The sequence below is a fragment of the Miscanthus floridulus genome, chromosome 10, assembly GCF_019320115.1.
Source record: "Miscanthus floridulus cultivar M001 chromosome 10, ASM1932011v1, whole genome shotgun sequence".
NCBI lineage: Eukaryota > Viridiplantae > Streptophyta > Magnoliopsida > Poales > Poaceae > Miscanthus > Miscanthus floridulus.
In genome coordinates, this window is record NC_089589.1 from 11,429,088 (window position 1) to 11,444,380 (window position 15,293).

General features: G+C 46.3%; 2 protein-coding genes across 3 annotated transcripts; both read left to right on the forward strand.

Moving 5' to 3' along the window:
• Positions 1-4,013: 4,013 nt before the first annotated feature.
• Positions 4,014-9,133, forward strand: LOC136486243 (uncharacterized). Of its 2 annotated transcripts, none has more exons than XM_066483124.1 (4): positions 4,014-4,348; positions 5,393-5,521; positions 5,604-6,240; positions 7,453-9,133. In XM_066483124.1, the coding sequence occupies exons 2-4, from the start codon at positions 5,453-5,455 to the stop codon at positions 8,868-8,870; spliced, it is 2,124 nt and encodes a 707-aa protein (XP_066339221.1). In that variant the 5' UTR covers positions 4,014-4,348; positions 5,393-5,452; the 3' UTR covers positions 8,871-9,133. The 2 variants fall into 2 exon arrangements, with proteins under 2 accessions (XP_066339221.1, XP_066339220.1); XM_066483123.1 differs by having other exon boundaries at positions 5,405-5,521.
• A 1,568-nt stretch (positions 9,134-10,701) lies between these two features.
• LOC136487652 (dynamin-related protein 4C-like) lies at positions 10,702-13,032 on the forward strand. Its single transcript, XM_066484750.1, has one exon. The coding sequence runs from the start codon at positions 10,764-10,766 to the stop codon at positions 12,840-12,842; it is 2,079 nt and encodes a 692-aa protein (XP_066340847.1). The 5' UTR covers positions 10,702-10,763; the 3' UTR covers positions 12,843-13,032.
• The last annotated feature ends 2,261 nt before the right edge of the window (positions 13,033-15,293 follow it).

Here is a 15,293-nt window from a genome sequence, read left to right on the forward strand (position 1 = left end):
TTTTCTATTCTAAAAGCAATATAGGTGTTACATTACGGTTTTTCATGTACAAAAATGTTAAATATGATTAATTGCTACATGAATATGTTTTCTTTATTTATAATTTGATTGGTTAGACCACTTTGTTTTCTTTATTTATAATTTGATTAGTTAAACCACATTGCATATATTAAAAAAATAGGTGCTCTCACATGCTACTTTATTTTGTAAGGTTACGATTTAATTTGCTTAATTTATACTACAACATTTATGAATAAAATATGATTAGGTTTAACTTGGTTTCTGAAGGAAATACAAATTGACTAACCTGTGTTGTCATTCAATAGTCATTTGTTTTTAGTCGTTAGCTCCATTTTTTGCGTCTCTTGCGTTCTTGTGACCATAACCACGAGCTTCCTCCTAGTACGTTGTTTTAAAGCTTTTGTTATGATTGGTGTATTGTTCTTAGTTTACTCTGCTTGCTTGCTTGTATGTTTCTTTGTGCTTGGTGTTTGCCACGAGTAGAAGAGAACCATACGTAAGCAGTGGAGATCAGAAGTTGAGTGCACGAAGCTGCAGAATGGAAGATAAAGTTGAAGCTTCTCTGAGCAAGTTGCTTTGGGTGTATCCCGATATACAACAAGTCATATATATGCATACATATAGGGCGTGATTGAATGAGACCCAGCCTGGCTCATGGGATGCAGCGTTTGGGTGTTTGCAGGGGCGGAGCTATATTGGTGCTCGTTTAGGCTGGACGAAAAACTCGAAGCTCATTAGCTTACTTGGCTCGTGGTTGGCTCGACTCGGCTCGGCTCGGCTCGTTAAGATAACGAGCGGAGCCGAGCCAAGATTTTAGCTTGTTAGCTATAACGAGCCAACTCGAGCCAGCTCGCGAGCCGCTAGCGAGCTAAACGAGCCAAGCTTCCAGAAAAAAAAATCATTTAAGGTAGTTAGATGCATGAATACTATAGTATTTTATTATACTTGTATATATATTTGCTCATATTAATTTTTTATTCGATTTAAGGTTGTTAGATTCATTTTTTGTATTATTATTATTCTCAAACTTTAGATAAATACAAATATTATATTTTGTGTATTTTTTATACCTGGCTCGCGAGCTTAACGAGCCAGCTCGAGCTTTTAACGAGTCAAGCCGAGCTGACTTTCTGGCTCGTTAGGATAACAAGCCGAGCCGAGCTAACTCGTTATCTTAACGAGCCAGAACGAGCCGAGCCGGCTCGTTATCCAGCCTTAGTGCTCGTACCGCACCCAGAGAAAACAAAAATGAAAATCAGTTATTAGCACTAATTCTCCCAGGGTTCAAAATTTCGGCGAAATTTCGCGAAATTCGGTAATTTCGGTGGTGGCCGAAAGAAAAATCCAAAATTTTGTAATACACTAATACATGTGTTATATAATTTTAGACTCAATTTTTTATTGTTTATATTGCATATTTTTGTATTCAATAGATGTGTAGTCATAAATCATACTAATATTTGTTTAGATCTAAATGTTTTTTTAGAAAAAGCATACTTCATGTGCTAGTCTCTAAAAAAATTTCGCCGAAATTTCGGCCGAATTTCACAAAATTCGGTAGTTTCGGTGGTGACCGAAATTTTTGCAATACCGAATTGAAAACCCTGAATTCTCCACCGTGCCCCCCCCCCCCCCCCCCCCCCCCCCCCCCCCCCGCCCCAGAGGTCTAACTGTTGAACCCAGCACCGCTGCAGCAGTAGGATCCAGACTGCACCAGGGAAAGGAAAATCATCGCTTCCTATTCGCTTGTATACGCGCGGCGCTAATCCACTCGCCTAATGCCCATCCACTGATGCTTCGAGACTTTGACTTTTTCCTATTCTCGTCCTGCCATCCTCCACTCTTATTTGATCATTTCTCTTCTGTCCCAAGATGCCTAGTGCGCTAGCTAGCCAAGCAGCGGATTCAACCCATCACAAAGCAAGGCATGTAACCTCAATGAATCTCCCAATTGTTTTCAATTCTCATCAAGTTGGGCACCGTAATTAGATTCTAGTTATGCCATTCTTGATTATATGTTTAGATAACTTTTATGGGATTCAAGACCCACTTGGATTTTTTTTGCATTTATGATAGTAAGCAATTATAATTTAATTCGCTTGCGAAAGACAGCAAACAGCTTGGGATATAATCTTGTCGAAGTAGGACCAGGTTAAGAACGACGTGGCCTAGAAAAACTTGTTCGAACGACCATTATAAAACTCTCAAAAATCTATCTGAGTTTGATTCTGTCCACGTTTAGGTGAATGCAGTGTGAGTGGATAAAATGAATATGTGTGATGTGTCCAAGGATCCAACAGTACGATCAGTATAGTTAAGAAAAATCTAATGGCTATCATTATGACATATCTCATATTATTGTACGTATGTTCTTTTTACAATTTGTATCCTAATCCTCTCAATGAAACACATGTTGTAAAGCATGTTCACGAAAAAAATTTGTATCCACGTATTTCATTAACACGAGGGCCTATGTCTCCTAATTTCCGTATTCACGTAGCATATTAACGTAAAGTTACGCTGAAGTGGCGCACCCCTCATTTCTACTCTAGCTTCGCCGTGCTTGATGCCTGTGCAGCAGGTTGGGCCTGGTTGCGCGCATGCAAAAGCCGCCGCTCGGCCTGGCCGGGAGGAACGAAATCGAAATCCATTTCCTCCAGGCCAGGCTCGCTCAAGCGCAGCTCGCGCATGCGGGCGTGCGTTTTCTTCACCCTAATGTTGGGACACACGCACGAATGGAGTATTAAATATAGACTAAAAAATAATTAATTACATAGATTACGACTACTTAGCGAGACGAATCTTTTAAGCATAATTAGTCCATGATTTAACAGTAAGTGCTACAGTAATACATTTACCGATGATGGATTGGTTATGCTTACTAAATTCGTCTCGCGGTTTATTGACAAATTCTGTAATTTATTTTTTTATTAGCATCCGAATACCCATACAACACCACCGTATACCCGATGTAAGGTCTCCAAACTTAGGGCCTGTTTGGTTCCTTCCCATCCTCCTAAAATTCATGTCACATCGAATGTTTGGACACATGTATGGAGTATTAAATATAGACTAATTACGAAACTAATTGCACACCTTGCGACTAATTTGCGAGACGAATTTTTTAAGCCTAATTTGTCCATGATTTGACAACGTGGTGCTACAGTAAACATGTGCTAATGATAGATTAATTAGGCTTAAAAAATTCGTCTCGAAAATTAGCCTCCATCTATGTAATTAGTTTTGTAATTAATTTATATTTAATGCTCCTTATTAGCCTCTAAACATTTGATGTGACATAAATTTTAAGAGCGACTAAAGAACCAAACACCCCCTTAAACTAAACAAGGCCTCAGTGGTCGAGCCAAAAAGCTGCTTCACGCATGCACCCAAACAGCTGCGCGCTCGGGCCTGTCTCTGCCTGACCATCCAAACAAACCAGCTTGCATGTTACGAGCCTGGCGCTCGAGGGACGGGCTGGGTAGGTACGCGCCTGGCTGAGTTCCAACGTGAACCAATCACGCCCATACGGACACACTGTCAGCACCTCATCAATCCCTTTATTTAACTTCTTTTTTTTTCTTCTTCCTTAGCTACGATACAAAAGTACAAAACAGAGACAAGGTAGAGAGAGCTCCTGGCTCCAGATTTTCAGCGTATTCGCTAATTGGTTTCTGAGCTGGTTTGAACTGATTAGTGCTGGTTTGTTATCAGAAAAAACACTATTGACTGGTTGAATAAGCCTGAGTGCAAACAGCGTGTTCCTCGACGAGAATCACTTCACGGTAGCCGAACGGTAAAAAAATACCAACAGCTCCATCAAAGAATCCGACAGAATCGATCTTCACTTTTGTGACGGCGACAGCTCCCCTGCGCCCGCTCCACATTCCCCACCATTAGCGTTATGAAACTCCCCGTCAAGTTCGCCAAATTTACCCACCACTGCCACTACTATATAAGAAAAAAATATCCCCTCTCCTCTCCCTCTCCCTCTCCCTCTCCCATCCGTTCCCCAATCCCCAGCCCAAGCTGCCGCCAGCCCACTAGCGGGTTCAGCGATGGCGCGCCCCCCGCCCTACGCCGCCTGGGCCCGCGCCGGCATCATCGGAGACTGCCCTTTCCTGCTCGCCGGAAGGAGCTCCCGGTCCCTGCTCACCTGAAGGCCGGCCTCGCCGCCAGCCAGGAACCCGTTCGTGCAGTAGGCGTCGTCGGCCAGGATCCCGTCCTGCCGCTCCCCTGCAACGAACGTCGCCCGGCCGGCTCCACTGGTCCCTGCAGCCGGCGCCGGCGACCTGCATCCCGGCTAGGCAGTCCCCCCGAGCCGAAGGTGAGGGCCCTGCTCTCCCCTTTTTCCCCGTCAGATCTAAACTTTTTTAGTGGTGGATTGAGAGTGTATGTACCAGTAGATTATCATGTATAGGAGGACACCCCGCTCTCCCCTCCCCCCGTCGGATCTGCAGTTTTTGCAAAAAAATTTTGATACACTGAGACACATATACAAGTGACGTGTACTCGGGTCGATGGGTGAGTTTGCTGTTGTTGGTTGCAGTAATTTTTAGGGTGATTACAGAACAATTTTTGGGGTTGCACTCAATTTGCTGGTGTTACTGGATTTGTTTGACCTATGTGAATCTTCTAATTTTCTACTCCTATGAAAGAACCACTACTGCTTGATAAACACCCATTTTATATTAGATTTAACTTATCATTATACTAGACTTGTGCCGGTGCGTTACTACAGGGAGCTAACTTTTTTTAATACAATAAGAGGAGAATGACAATTGACAAGCACCACTTGTGTCCATATAACTGTTAATGGGATTCACATTATTCAATCAAAATAACAGGTCACTGGTCCACATGTGCCACACAAAATAACAGGTCATTGGTTCACAAACCAAGCAAAATAACACTGAGGCGCACCGTATAATCACCTTTTGTTAGATCAAGCAATGTCAGATTTGCTAATTCTCAAGGGAAAACTAATGGATCATTTGTCTACGTCCATTCTCACAAGTTGCCTGTGCAAACTGTCAACAAAGCATCTCAAAATTTGCACGTGTAGTCAAATGGAACTATTGTAGCCTAATATGATGGAGGAGCTGGTACCGTTGCAACAATCTCAGGAGTCTCTGCAATAGCACAGAGTAATTAGAATTGTGAGTAGACAATGCACAAAGTAATTAGAATTGTGAGAAAACAATCTCAGGGTTGCAGGAGCCAGCTTTACGATTTGTTTGGGCGCCATTTACTTTGCTAATATTCATTAATTAGTTTTATTGTGGGATTAGTTTTCCATGTAGGTGTATTGTACTTGTATCTGTTTATATACCCTGGTTTTGTCAATGAGTGTGATGATGGATTGCGTTAGTGTTTGTTGCAGGTCAAGGACTTGCGAAGGCTGTATTGGACTCACAATAATCTCACTGTCATGGATGTGACACCCTTGTGGAACCACTCATCCGATGCTCTGCTATATGCTCACCATCCTTCTCACATGGTGAGCAGTTAAAAAAAATGAGAAAGCGGTTCATTTATTTATTACCTAAGTGTTCCAAACTGATGGGGTTTTGCTATCGCAGGTGGATTTGAATAAAACACAGAATCCAGATGGTTTTAGCCATTGTCATGAGCTAGGCAGGCAGGCCCCTCATTTCCTCGTCAATGGGGTCTCATGGGGGAATTTGGATGCCAAGGGTTCGATTCCGAGGAAGCAAGTGTTCCAAAGAGATGAGGTTTTGCTATCGCAGGTGGATTTGAATAAAACACAGAATCCTGATGGTTTTAGCCATTGTCATGAGCTAGGCAGGCAGGCCCCTCATTTTCTCGTCAATGGGGTCTCATGGGGGAATTTGGATGCCAAGGGTTCAATTCCGAGGAAGCCTGACTCTTGCAGTGTACAGGGAAATTCTGGTTGCCACTATATCATTGATTTAGAGAAACCAGCCACATTGGATTGCGGTGTACAGGGAAAGTCTGGTTGCCACTATATCATTGATTTAGAGAAACCAGCCACATTGGATTGCAGTGTACAGGGAAAGTCTAGTTGCCACTATATCATTGATTTAGAGAAACCAGCCACATTGGATGATGAGGATGCAGACTATGCTAACCACAATGGTGGTCTTTCAGATAATTCACAATCTGTTCCACTGGATAGCTCTTTGGTGATGCGTGGTCACTTGTGCACAGATCAAAGTGCCCCTTATGTTACTTCTGGTTAGTTCATCAAAATTCCTGTTGGGTTTCAACTCTAGCCTACCCCAACTTGCTTGGGACTAAAAGGCTTTGTTGTTGTTGTTGTAGTTCATCAAAATTCCTCCTTATCTTTGCCGTGCTTAGAATATCATACTTCATATATCTCTGGAGATTCCAAATGCTGTTGCAAATTGCAATGGTACTACTAGAATTCGCATGTGTTATGTGTATCGGTCAATGCACATCAAAGCAATTTTCTCTTAATACTATAGATAGACTACTTTTCAAAGAATAACACACAACAAAACCTTAATATGGAGCGGCTCTACATATCTGTATATGGTTAGGTTACAGTCTTGTTAGGACTTGAATTGAAATTGGGATAGGTGGTTATGGATAAAGTTTAGGCCATGCTTTGTATCCACCCATAAATATGAAAGTGCTACTGTTGTAACCGTGAGATGATCTGATGGCTAGTTTGTGCGACGGCGGCGTCTTGATGCAGCTGGAGCTGCTGTTTATTGAGGAGTGCTGATAGCCATTGCCCTGGGATTTAGGCCACATGGCTGAATGTTAGGATATATCATACACGGTGGTTATTGCGTGTAAGGCCTCAAAGGTGGCGTGCATATTCGCCAAGGTGGAGCTGTTAGATTTGTGTTGAATATGTGTATGGTTAGTTACAACAGGACAGCCCATAAATATTAGGGCACCACCTTGGCACCTTTATAACCGTTATACGACTTGGCGGCTGGTTTAGATGGCTGCTCTGGTCTGATAGCATCTTAATGCCGGTGTAGCTGCTGATTATAGATTTATAGGGAAAGGGCGCCCATAGTCATTGCGCCACGGATGTAGGCTGCAAAGGCTGAGTCTTATTAACAATTTTTGTGCCTCAGTGTTGTTTGTTGTGTGCTTCCTTGATGTCACTTGTGATCTTGTGCGCTTTCATATCAATTGATTTGATGCCGCCAGCGTGCTGCATCGATGATTTTCTAACAGAATTCATATCTGAATGCTCTTGCAATGGTACCACCAAAAGGGCTCTGCCTTCAATTTCTGAACTCCTAATAAGTTATCCTGTGCTGTTAGTCAAACTGATTGGTGCAAGAATATATTTTTGTGCTACACTTACATCTGCTTCTTGTGCACTGTGTGTTGTTTATTGCACACTTGATTAGTGTAAGATTCTCATGAGCTATTTGATCGACTCTTCCAATCTTCTATATGCAGGTTCAGTTGGTTCCAGTGATACTCCAGACAGTCATTCACCTGCCAGAACAAAGAATACAGCATCTGGACGCATGTTTATTGATCTGAATGTAGCCCAGGAGGATGATTTTAATTTTTGTCCTGATCCCTCCAAATTGGTGTGCTCTACTTCAACTAGTTCTGCTACAAGACAGTCTGGAGGTTTTTGCAACAATTCGAGCAAAACATTCCTCAAAGGAAGTGAATCTAGTATCGGATCATCGAAAGGATCCTCTGTAACAGTGGCCACGACTATCACTGTTCCAGATAGTTCAAGGGAAGTGTTGGCTGCAGGTGTATTTCGTGATTGCCAGAGCCACAAGCCTTTCTTTATGGAAACATCAAATCCACTTCCCAGAAAAAATAGCCATCATCAGATGATTTCCAGATTGGAGTCTCAGGGTTGTATGGAAATGGAAGTACCACGGAAAGGACTCTCAGTTCGTTCCAGCGGTGAAAATAATTCTTATTCTGGTTTAACTAAACTGGGAGGCAGCCAAGCCACAAATTTGATGGGACAAGTTCAAGCAGCTGTTGTTGTACATAGGGATAACCAAGAGGAAACTATAACAGTAATATCTGATCACAAAGTGGAAGGCTTTGACCTAAATGTAGCAGTTGAGAGCACTGATTGTCCAGCAAATTTTGAAAGCAGTTATTTAAGGCAACATGTAAATAATGATGACAGACATTGTTTGGCTCAGAATGAGGCTCAGCAAAATATTGCTCCCATTGAATGTCCAATTATTAGAAACCAGAACATGGCTGCTAAGAGCACGGATGGTGAGGATGTACGGAGTCCAGTTTCTGGAATTGCAATTAACAGGTCTGTTGTGATCCCGGAAACTCCTCAGGGTCGCGACTATGCATGTCCACGGTCGAGGTCGTCATGTAATGCAGCATCAGTTGCGCCTGAAGCTGTCAGCTTTGATGAAACGGAGATGGGAGAGGACAAAAAAAGTGCTGCCACAGCCGCTGAGACACTCGTTTCCATGTTTGCGAGCAACTCTGCATGGTTGACAGATGGCCCTGGAAGCAACGGTGAAACAGACGCTGAGGATGCAACGCAGGAACCTGCACCTTCATTGAATTCTTTTGAGGAAAGCATACTGAGCCTAGAGGAGATGAAAGATGATGGGGAATCGGTCCTAGTGAGAGCACCCGACAACGATGGGCCTTCATGTGGGATTAAGCTGAAGAGAGGGAGGGGGTTGAGAGATTTCCAGAGGGAAATATTGCCTGGGCTTGTGTCCCTGGCGAGGCATGAGATATGTGATGACTTGCACTCCATAGGATACGAAATCAGGAAAACCCGGTCACGGAGAAGCCCTGGTGATGAGGGTAGTGCACCAACACGAATACGACTGCCTAGGCGTTGTTCTACCGCATGGAACCGATGAACGAGAAGTCCTCGACGTCACACTGTGACATCATCTCACAGCATGCAGCGGCAAGCAGCAGGAAAAGCAGAGTTAGCTTTGAAGGCTGCCGAATCTAACTGGCTTTGTGCATCACGTGGTGCGCTGAGCATGCATTGCCGGGAATGAAACCCGTTGTATCAATAGCCATTTGTTTGGAGAGATTTGTTTCAATTGTAATCTGCAACTGCGGCCAAAGGCAAATCGTCGCGTTCGTTACATGTAATTGTGCTTTAGGAGGTGCATATCTGAGTTTAGCAACTGGTGGTAAAGCTAATCTCCTTTTGTCCTGTCTTTGCCGCTGGATTCGTGTACTATAGGTAGCTTATTCCTGCATGGCGGGATGATGAATGGCTAGCTCCATAGAATTCAATTGAATGAACTGGAATAAAAGGTTGGCTGTTTGTTCTTGTTGCACCTTTCACTGCAGATAGAGCTGCATGTGGTCTGTTTGTCATTGAGGTGGCTGCGGATCGCTATACGGCGTGTGCAAATATATGCCTGGCATGTCCAAACCATGAGCCGGAAGGGGCTATCGACAGAAGTTAGAAGCAAAGTCAGATCATATGGGCCTGTTCGGCGGCCGGTTTTTTACAGCCAACAGCTGGCTCTCACAAAATTACTGTGCTTGCACTGCGTTTACAAGCAGCATAGGAGTAGGCGCGCTCTGCCGTGCCTGTTTTAGCTCTGCGTTGATGTGGATTATATCTTGTCCACCCTGCATCTCTGCAACTGATGCAGGTAATTCGTAGAGAGGTTTCATTAGTACCACAGAGAATACTAATGTGCATCTAAAGGAACATTTCGCAGAAATATATAGCAATGTAACCGTAGTTATATCATGCGAGGAAGCAGTGGATGCTGAAGGTACAATATAATAGATCAGCACGGCTGAAAAACAAGGACATTTGTTATATAAATGCAGTATATTTTGGGCTCATGGATTCAATGCTGTTAGCAGAGAAACAGTATCTGATGCAAGCAGGTACAGTAAAGAAAGCGAGAATCCATGCAACACTTTGCAGACTGACAACAGCCAAAAGAAGGAAAACACTCGTAATCATCTACTCTAAACCTAAGGAAAAAAAATTAGAAAACTGTGCCTAAGCTGTGATGTATTCAGGTCTCCCCTTGGCCTGAGTTCCCTTGATCCCATCAATTGTCTGATTCCATTTTCAAAAAAAAAAAGTTCTTCCAGCTACCTCTCTTGTAATATGAAGTTGTAGATGTGAGAGACTAGTTCTGCGCAATCATCCTTTAATTTGAACATTCCGCGGTGATCAACTGGGCTAGGTCACTGCCTCACGCACCGACAGCCACAGGTCGGTGTCGGTGATGTAGCATGTAGGGGCTGTCCATCATTTTTAACTTTGTCCTAAGTTGAACTTATCTTACTTTGACTAAGTTTTTTGAAAAATAAATTAACATTTACAATATCAAATAAATACATTACCAAAATATATTTCATGCTGTATCAAAATAAATCTAGTTGATGTTTGTAGATGTTTCTGTATTTTTTTGTGTAAACTTAGAGAAGTTAGGGGTTAGACCTTACGTTCACCAAGAACCCTTGCAGCCGACGGTACTCTCCTCTCTTGCCCCTGAACCGGAAAGACGTCGTCGTGTCAGCTTTGCTTCGGTGGGAAGGCATTCCAATCAATTCCTTTGCATGGTGGAGCAGCTGGCACAGTGAAAAGCAGAGCAGCATCTTGCTTTCTGTTCGCTCGCCTCGCCTCGCCTCCCCTCCCCTCACCTCCCATAAATAAAGCGTCGTATTCTTCGTTGATTCCAGAGAGCGTTGGTATCTCTAAGATCGAAACACTCTAGATACCCAGTGTCTGAGCTTGTCTTCCCACTGGATTGAGATTTATATATATGCGCTTTGGTCTGGGCGACGCCGCCGCACCTGAGCTTGAGCTTGAGCTAGAGCTAGAGCTAGAAATGGAGGACGTGGACGTGAAGGCCAGCTCGGGCTCCAGCCCCGTGACCGCCAGCGCCATGGCGGCCTCGTACAACGACCAGATCCGCCCGCTGCTCGACGCAGTGGACCGCCTGCGGCAGCTGAACGTGAGCCAGGAGGGCATCCAGCTCCCGACCATCGTCGTCGTCGGCGACCAGTCCAGCGGCAAGTCCAGCGTGCTGGAGTCGCTGGCCGGCATCAGCCTCCCGCGTGGGCAGGGCATCTGCACCCGCGTGCCGCTCGTCATGCGGCTGCAGGACGGCAACGAGCCCGAGCTGCGCATCGAGTACGGCAGCGGCAGTTCGGTGACCATCGCCTCCGAGGCGGAGGTCGCAGCCGCCATCGACGCCGCGACAGCTGAGATCGCGGGATCCGGCAAGGGCATCTCGGACGCGCCCATCACCCTCGTCGTGCGGAAGAAGGGCGTGCCCGACCTCACCCTCGTCGACCTGCCGGGCATCACCCGCGTGCCCGTGCAGGGCCAGCCCGAGGACATCTACGACCAGATCGCCAGGATCATCAGGGCCTACATCGCGCCCAGGGAGAGCATCATCCTCAACGTCCTCTCCGCCACGGTGGACTTCCCGACGTGCGAGTCCATCCGCATGTCGCAGCAGGTGGACCGCAGTGGCGAGCGCACGCTCGCGGTGGTCACAAAGGCCGACAGGGCCCCCGAGGGCCTGCTGGAGAAGGTCACCATGGACGACGTCCACATCGGCCTGGGCTACGTATGTGTCCGTAACCGCATCGGCGACGAGACATACGAGGAGGCGCGAGCGGCCGAGCGGCGGCGGCTGTTCGCAGAGCACCCTCTGCTCTCCCGGATCGACAGGTCAATGGTGGGCATCCCCACGCTCGCTGGGAGGCTCACGCAGATTCAGGCGTCCATCATCGGCCGGTGCCTCCCCGACATCGTCAAGCAGATCAACGACAAGCTCAGCCGCAGCAGCGACGAGCTCGGCCAGATGCCTCCGGACCTCAACACCGTCGCAGACGCGGTGAGGGAATTCTACCACATCGTCAAGCAGGTGCGCGCTTCGCTGGAGAAGGTGCTCGTGAGGGGCGAGTTCGACGAGTACCCAGACAACCGCAGGCGCCACGGCACCGCGCGCATCGCCGAGATGCTCGAATCCTACGCGAGCAAGCTGCCCGCCGCCGCCCAGTGCTCGACGAGCGACGACGTTGTCGGCGAGCCATTCCTGGCGGAGGAGATGCGAGTCCTGGAGGAGACAAAGGGCATCAACCTCCCCAACTTCCTGCCACGGTCCGCGCTCCTGGTGCTGCTCAGGAAGAAGCTGGAGAGCGTCGCGCACGTCCCGCACGGCCTCGTCACCCAGGTGTGGGGCTACGTGGAGGAGCTGGTCTTGGGGATCCTGCAGCACCACTCGCGCAGCTACCCGCAGGTGCATCCGTCCTGCCGCCGCGCCGTCCAGAGCCTCATGGAAAAGGCGAGGGCGCGGTCGGCGCAGCACGTCGCGGAGCTCATCGACATGGAGCTGGTGGCCGACTACACGGCGAACCCGGACTACACGATGAAGTGGAACGACATGATGGCGACGGAAGGCCATGCCAGGTTCCTCCAAGCCGTGGAGGACCACTCGAAGCCCGCCGTGGTGGAACTCCCGGGATTTGGCGAGGTGGACGTGTCGCACCTCAGGCAGCAGCAGCAGAAGCTCGCCGGGCAGGCCTTGGACTTGAAGGCACGCCTGGCCGCGTACTGGAGCTGCGTCGTGCTCCGCCTCGTGGATGGCCTGGCGCTGCACGTCCTCTACAGTGTCAAGCGTCTCGTGGAGAAAGATCTGGAGGATGAGCTCGCAGCCCAGGTTCTGGGCAGCAACATGGACGGAGTGGAGCGGATGCTGGTGCCAACGCCGGCCACCGCCGCCAAGCGTGACCGCCTCAGGAAAAGCATCTCGCTGCTCCGGGAGTGCAGGGAACTCGTCGCCAACACTATGGACAAAATTAACGCCGCCAGCGGTGATCGCTGCTTCTAGTTCTAGCTGCTCTTCGATCCAAGTACCATCATCGATCGATCCATGCATATCCCCACCCAGCCACGATTCCATCCATATATTCAAACTCCATCCTAAGCTAGTAGCCAGCAGTGATGTAGCGACGCATGAAATGAGAAAGGCTTGTACTTGTAGCTCTACCCGATCGATCGCCCAACTGTGCACGCCTTGATATTGTCTCGTAATAATAATCTAAATAATTAATTATTCCCCTTCAATTTTCGATACAAAAATGGTTTTGGCTGTCACTGCTGAACTAGCACATCGATCTTATTCCCACTGCACTATCTAATTTTCTTATCCCATTATATTTGATCCTTTTTTCATGTCATGTGATTCAGTAATACTCTTGCAACAAGGAACTCACCAATGATCCGCGCGGAAGCAAGTATATAAAGCTGTGTTTTAAGAAGTACAAAAGGGAGGTAATATCACGGCAATTATTATTTTTTTAATAAAAGAATGGGCAATAGAGCTGGCTATTAGAAGCACTAGTCTATCATTCTGTATTCCTGTATGTACAGACTAGAATCTTGTCAGACATAAGTATAAAAGTTCGTGCTTAGTGCCGACCACTAACCAAAATTACCTATCTGTTCACGCGCGCTGTTTCGCGTTTCCATCGACGCCGTCCCGCTCGATCCGTCGCTCGGCCCGGCAACTAGGAACTGATGATTTTTCCTGGAGGTGGGCTCCGCCAGCGATGCAGACCTTTTTTTGGATACCCTGCGTCCACATGCAAAGCAATTTCGTCCGCGACGTCTGCATGCAGAGCAACTCAGCACTTTTCATCCTTTTTTTTTCAACACGTCGCAGCTGGGACAAACAGCTACACGTTACATCCAAAATTGCTTCTGATGTATCACACATGCTAAAAATGCAATGCTCTCATGATTATGTCTTTTCGGACCTAAGGAACCAAGGAACCTATCGCTATACTTGATTACCATGAAAATATTTATGTATATATAGTTAGATTGATGATTAAGAAGAGTTTACTTGCCGGAGAAAAACTAAACGAAGCCCTAATTTAGTTTACACACGGGAGCTTTTATTCATACACAAAAGGCATTATTTAGCTTTTTGTCTGTCTTATGATGACTCGTATAATTGTGATGATTGACTACAAACATTATATTATGGATATTACGCTCAAAGCATCGTGTTTTAATAGTACAACATACGATTTAGATTTAAATTTAAATCATTAGAGAATTATTATTTTTCTGTTGCAAGGCACGTCGTCGACAACTATACTCAACTGCTGCCCAGCTGCTGCGCACGCCATCGTTTCATGAGGCTGACGTTGACAACAACAGCTTGATCAACTACAGGTTCATCATTGTCATGATGACCAGGTGGCAGGCACATGCATATGGTCGAAACTACAATCACGCTCAAAGAATCGGGTTTTTTTTAGTAATAATACATACACGTTCAAGCTTATTTGACGTATATTTTATTTTTATTTTCGTTGTAACGCACAGGCATGATTTTGTATAGAACTATTTTTCTATAGCTCGCTACGAAATAAGTTACCAAAGGCCCAGCCCAATCAGCAAGATCAGTTACCCCGTCCATGCGGCTCGGCTGAACTCAGTTGCGGGTGTACAATAAGGCCAGTCTCAGTATGAGTTTCATGTGCCGGTTTCCTAGACTTGATGTATAGGAAATAGCGTAGATGAGTTTTATTCCATGAAACTTTCATCATCTCTCCCCTCGTCTATTCCATGACATATCAGCCTATTTAATGCCATAAAACTCTTATTAAACTTTCATTCAGACTGGCCTAATCTGATTCCATCGATTGAACCGATAACCGTGTGGATCCCACCAATCACGCCACTTCCTTTTCCGCTGAAAGAAAATGTCGCGCCAAATCCCGGCGTCTGTCCGCCTCCTGTCTTTCTGCAGCGTCCAACTCCTTCCCGGTGAAGATGAAGATGTGTCGGCGGTGGGCAACGGCGTCGCGGCTGTCGACGACGTCCCGGTTCCATGCAACGGTGGACAACACAGGATCATGGCGCTCGTGTGACTCGGCCACTCGGGCATCCCAACACAGGCCAACGGTCACTGCTACATAATGGACTTGTTGTCCCAGATAATAACGGCCTTTAGTCCCGGTTACCGCGCCGGGACAACGATCCCGGACTAAAGGTGGAACCTTCAGTCCCGGGTCATCGAGCCGGGACTAAAGAGGGACCTTTAGTCCCGGTTGGTGTTACCAACCGGGACTAAAGGCCCTCCAGCCGAGCAAACCTGGCCGCACCCTTTAGTCCCGGTTGGTAACCCCAACCGGGACTAAAGGTTCCTTTTCTTTTTCTTTTTTTGTTTAATTTGTTTTCAGTTCAGTTACACATATTTGTTTAATATATAATATGTTTTTATGTACGTATTCTACGCTGCTAATATAAATACACGCACGCATATAAT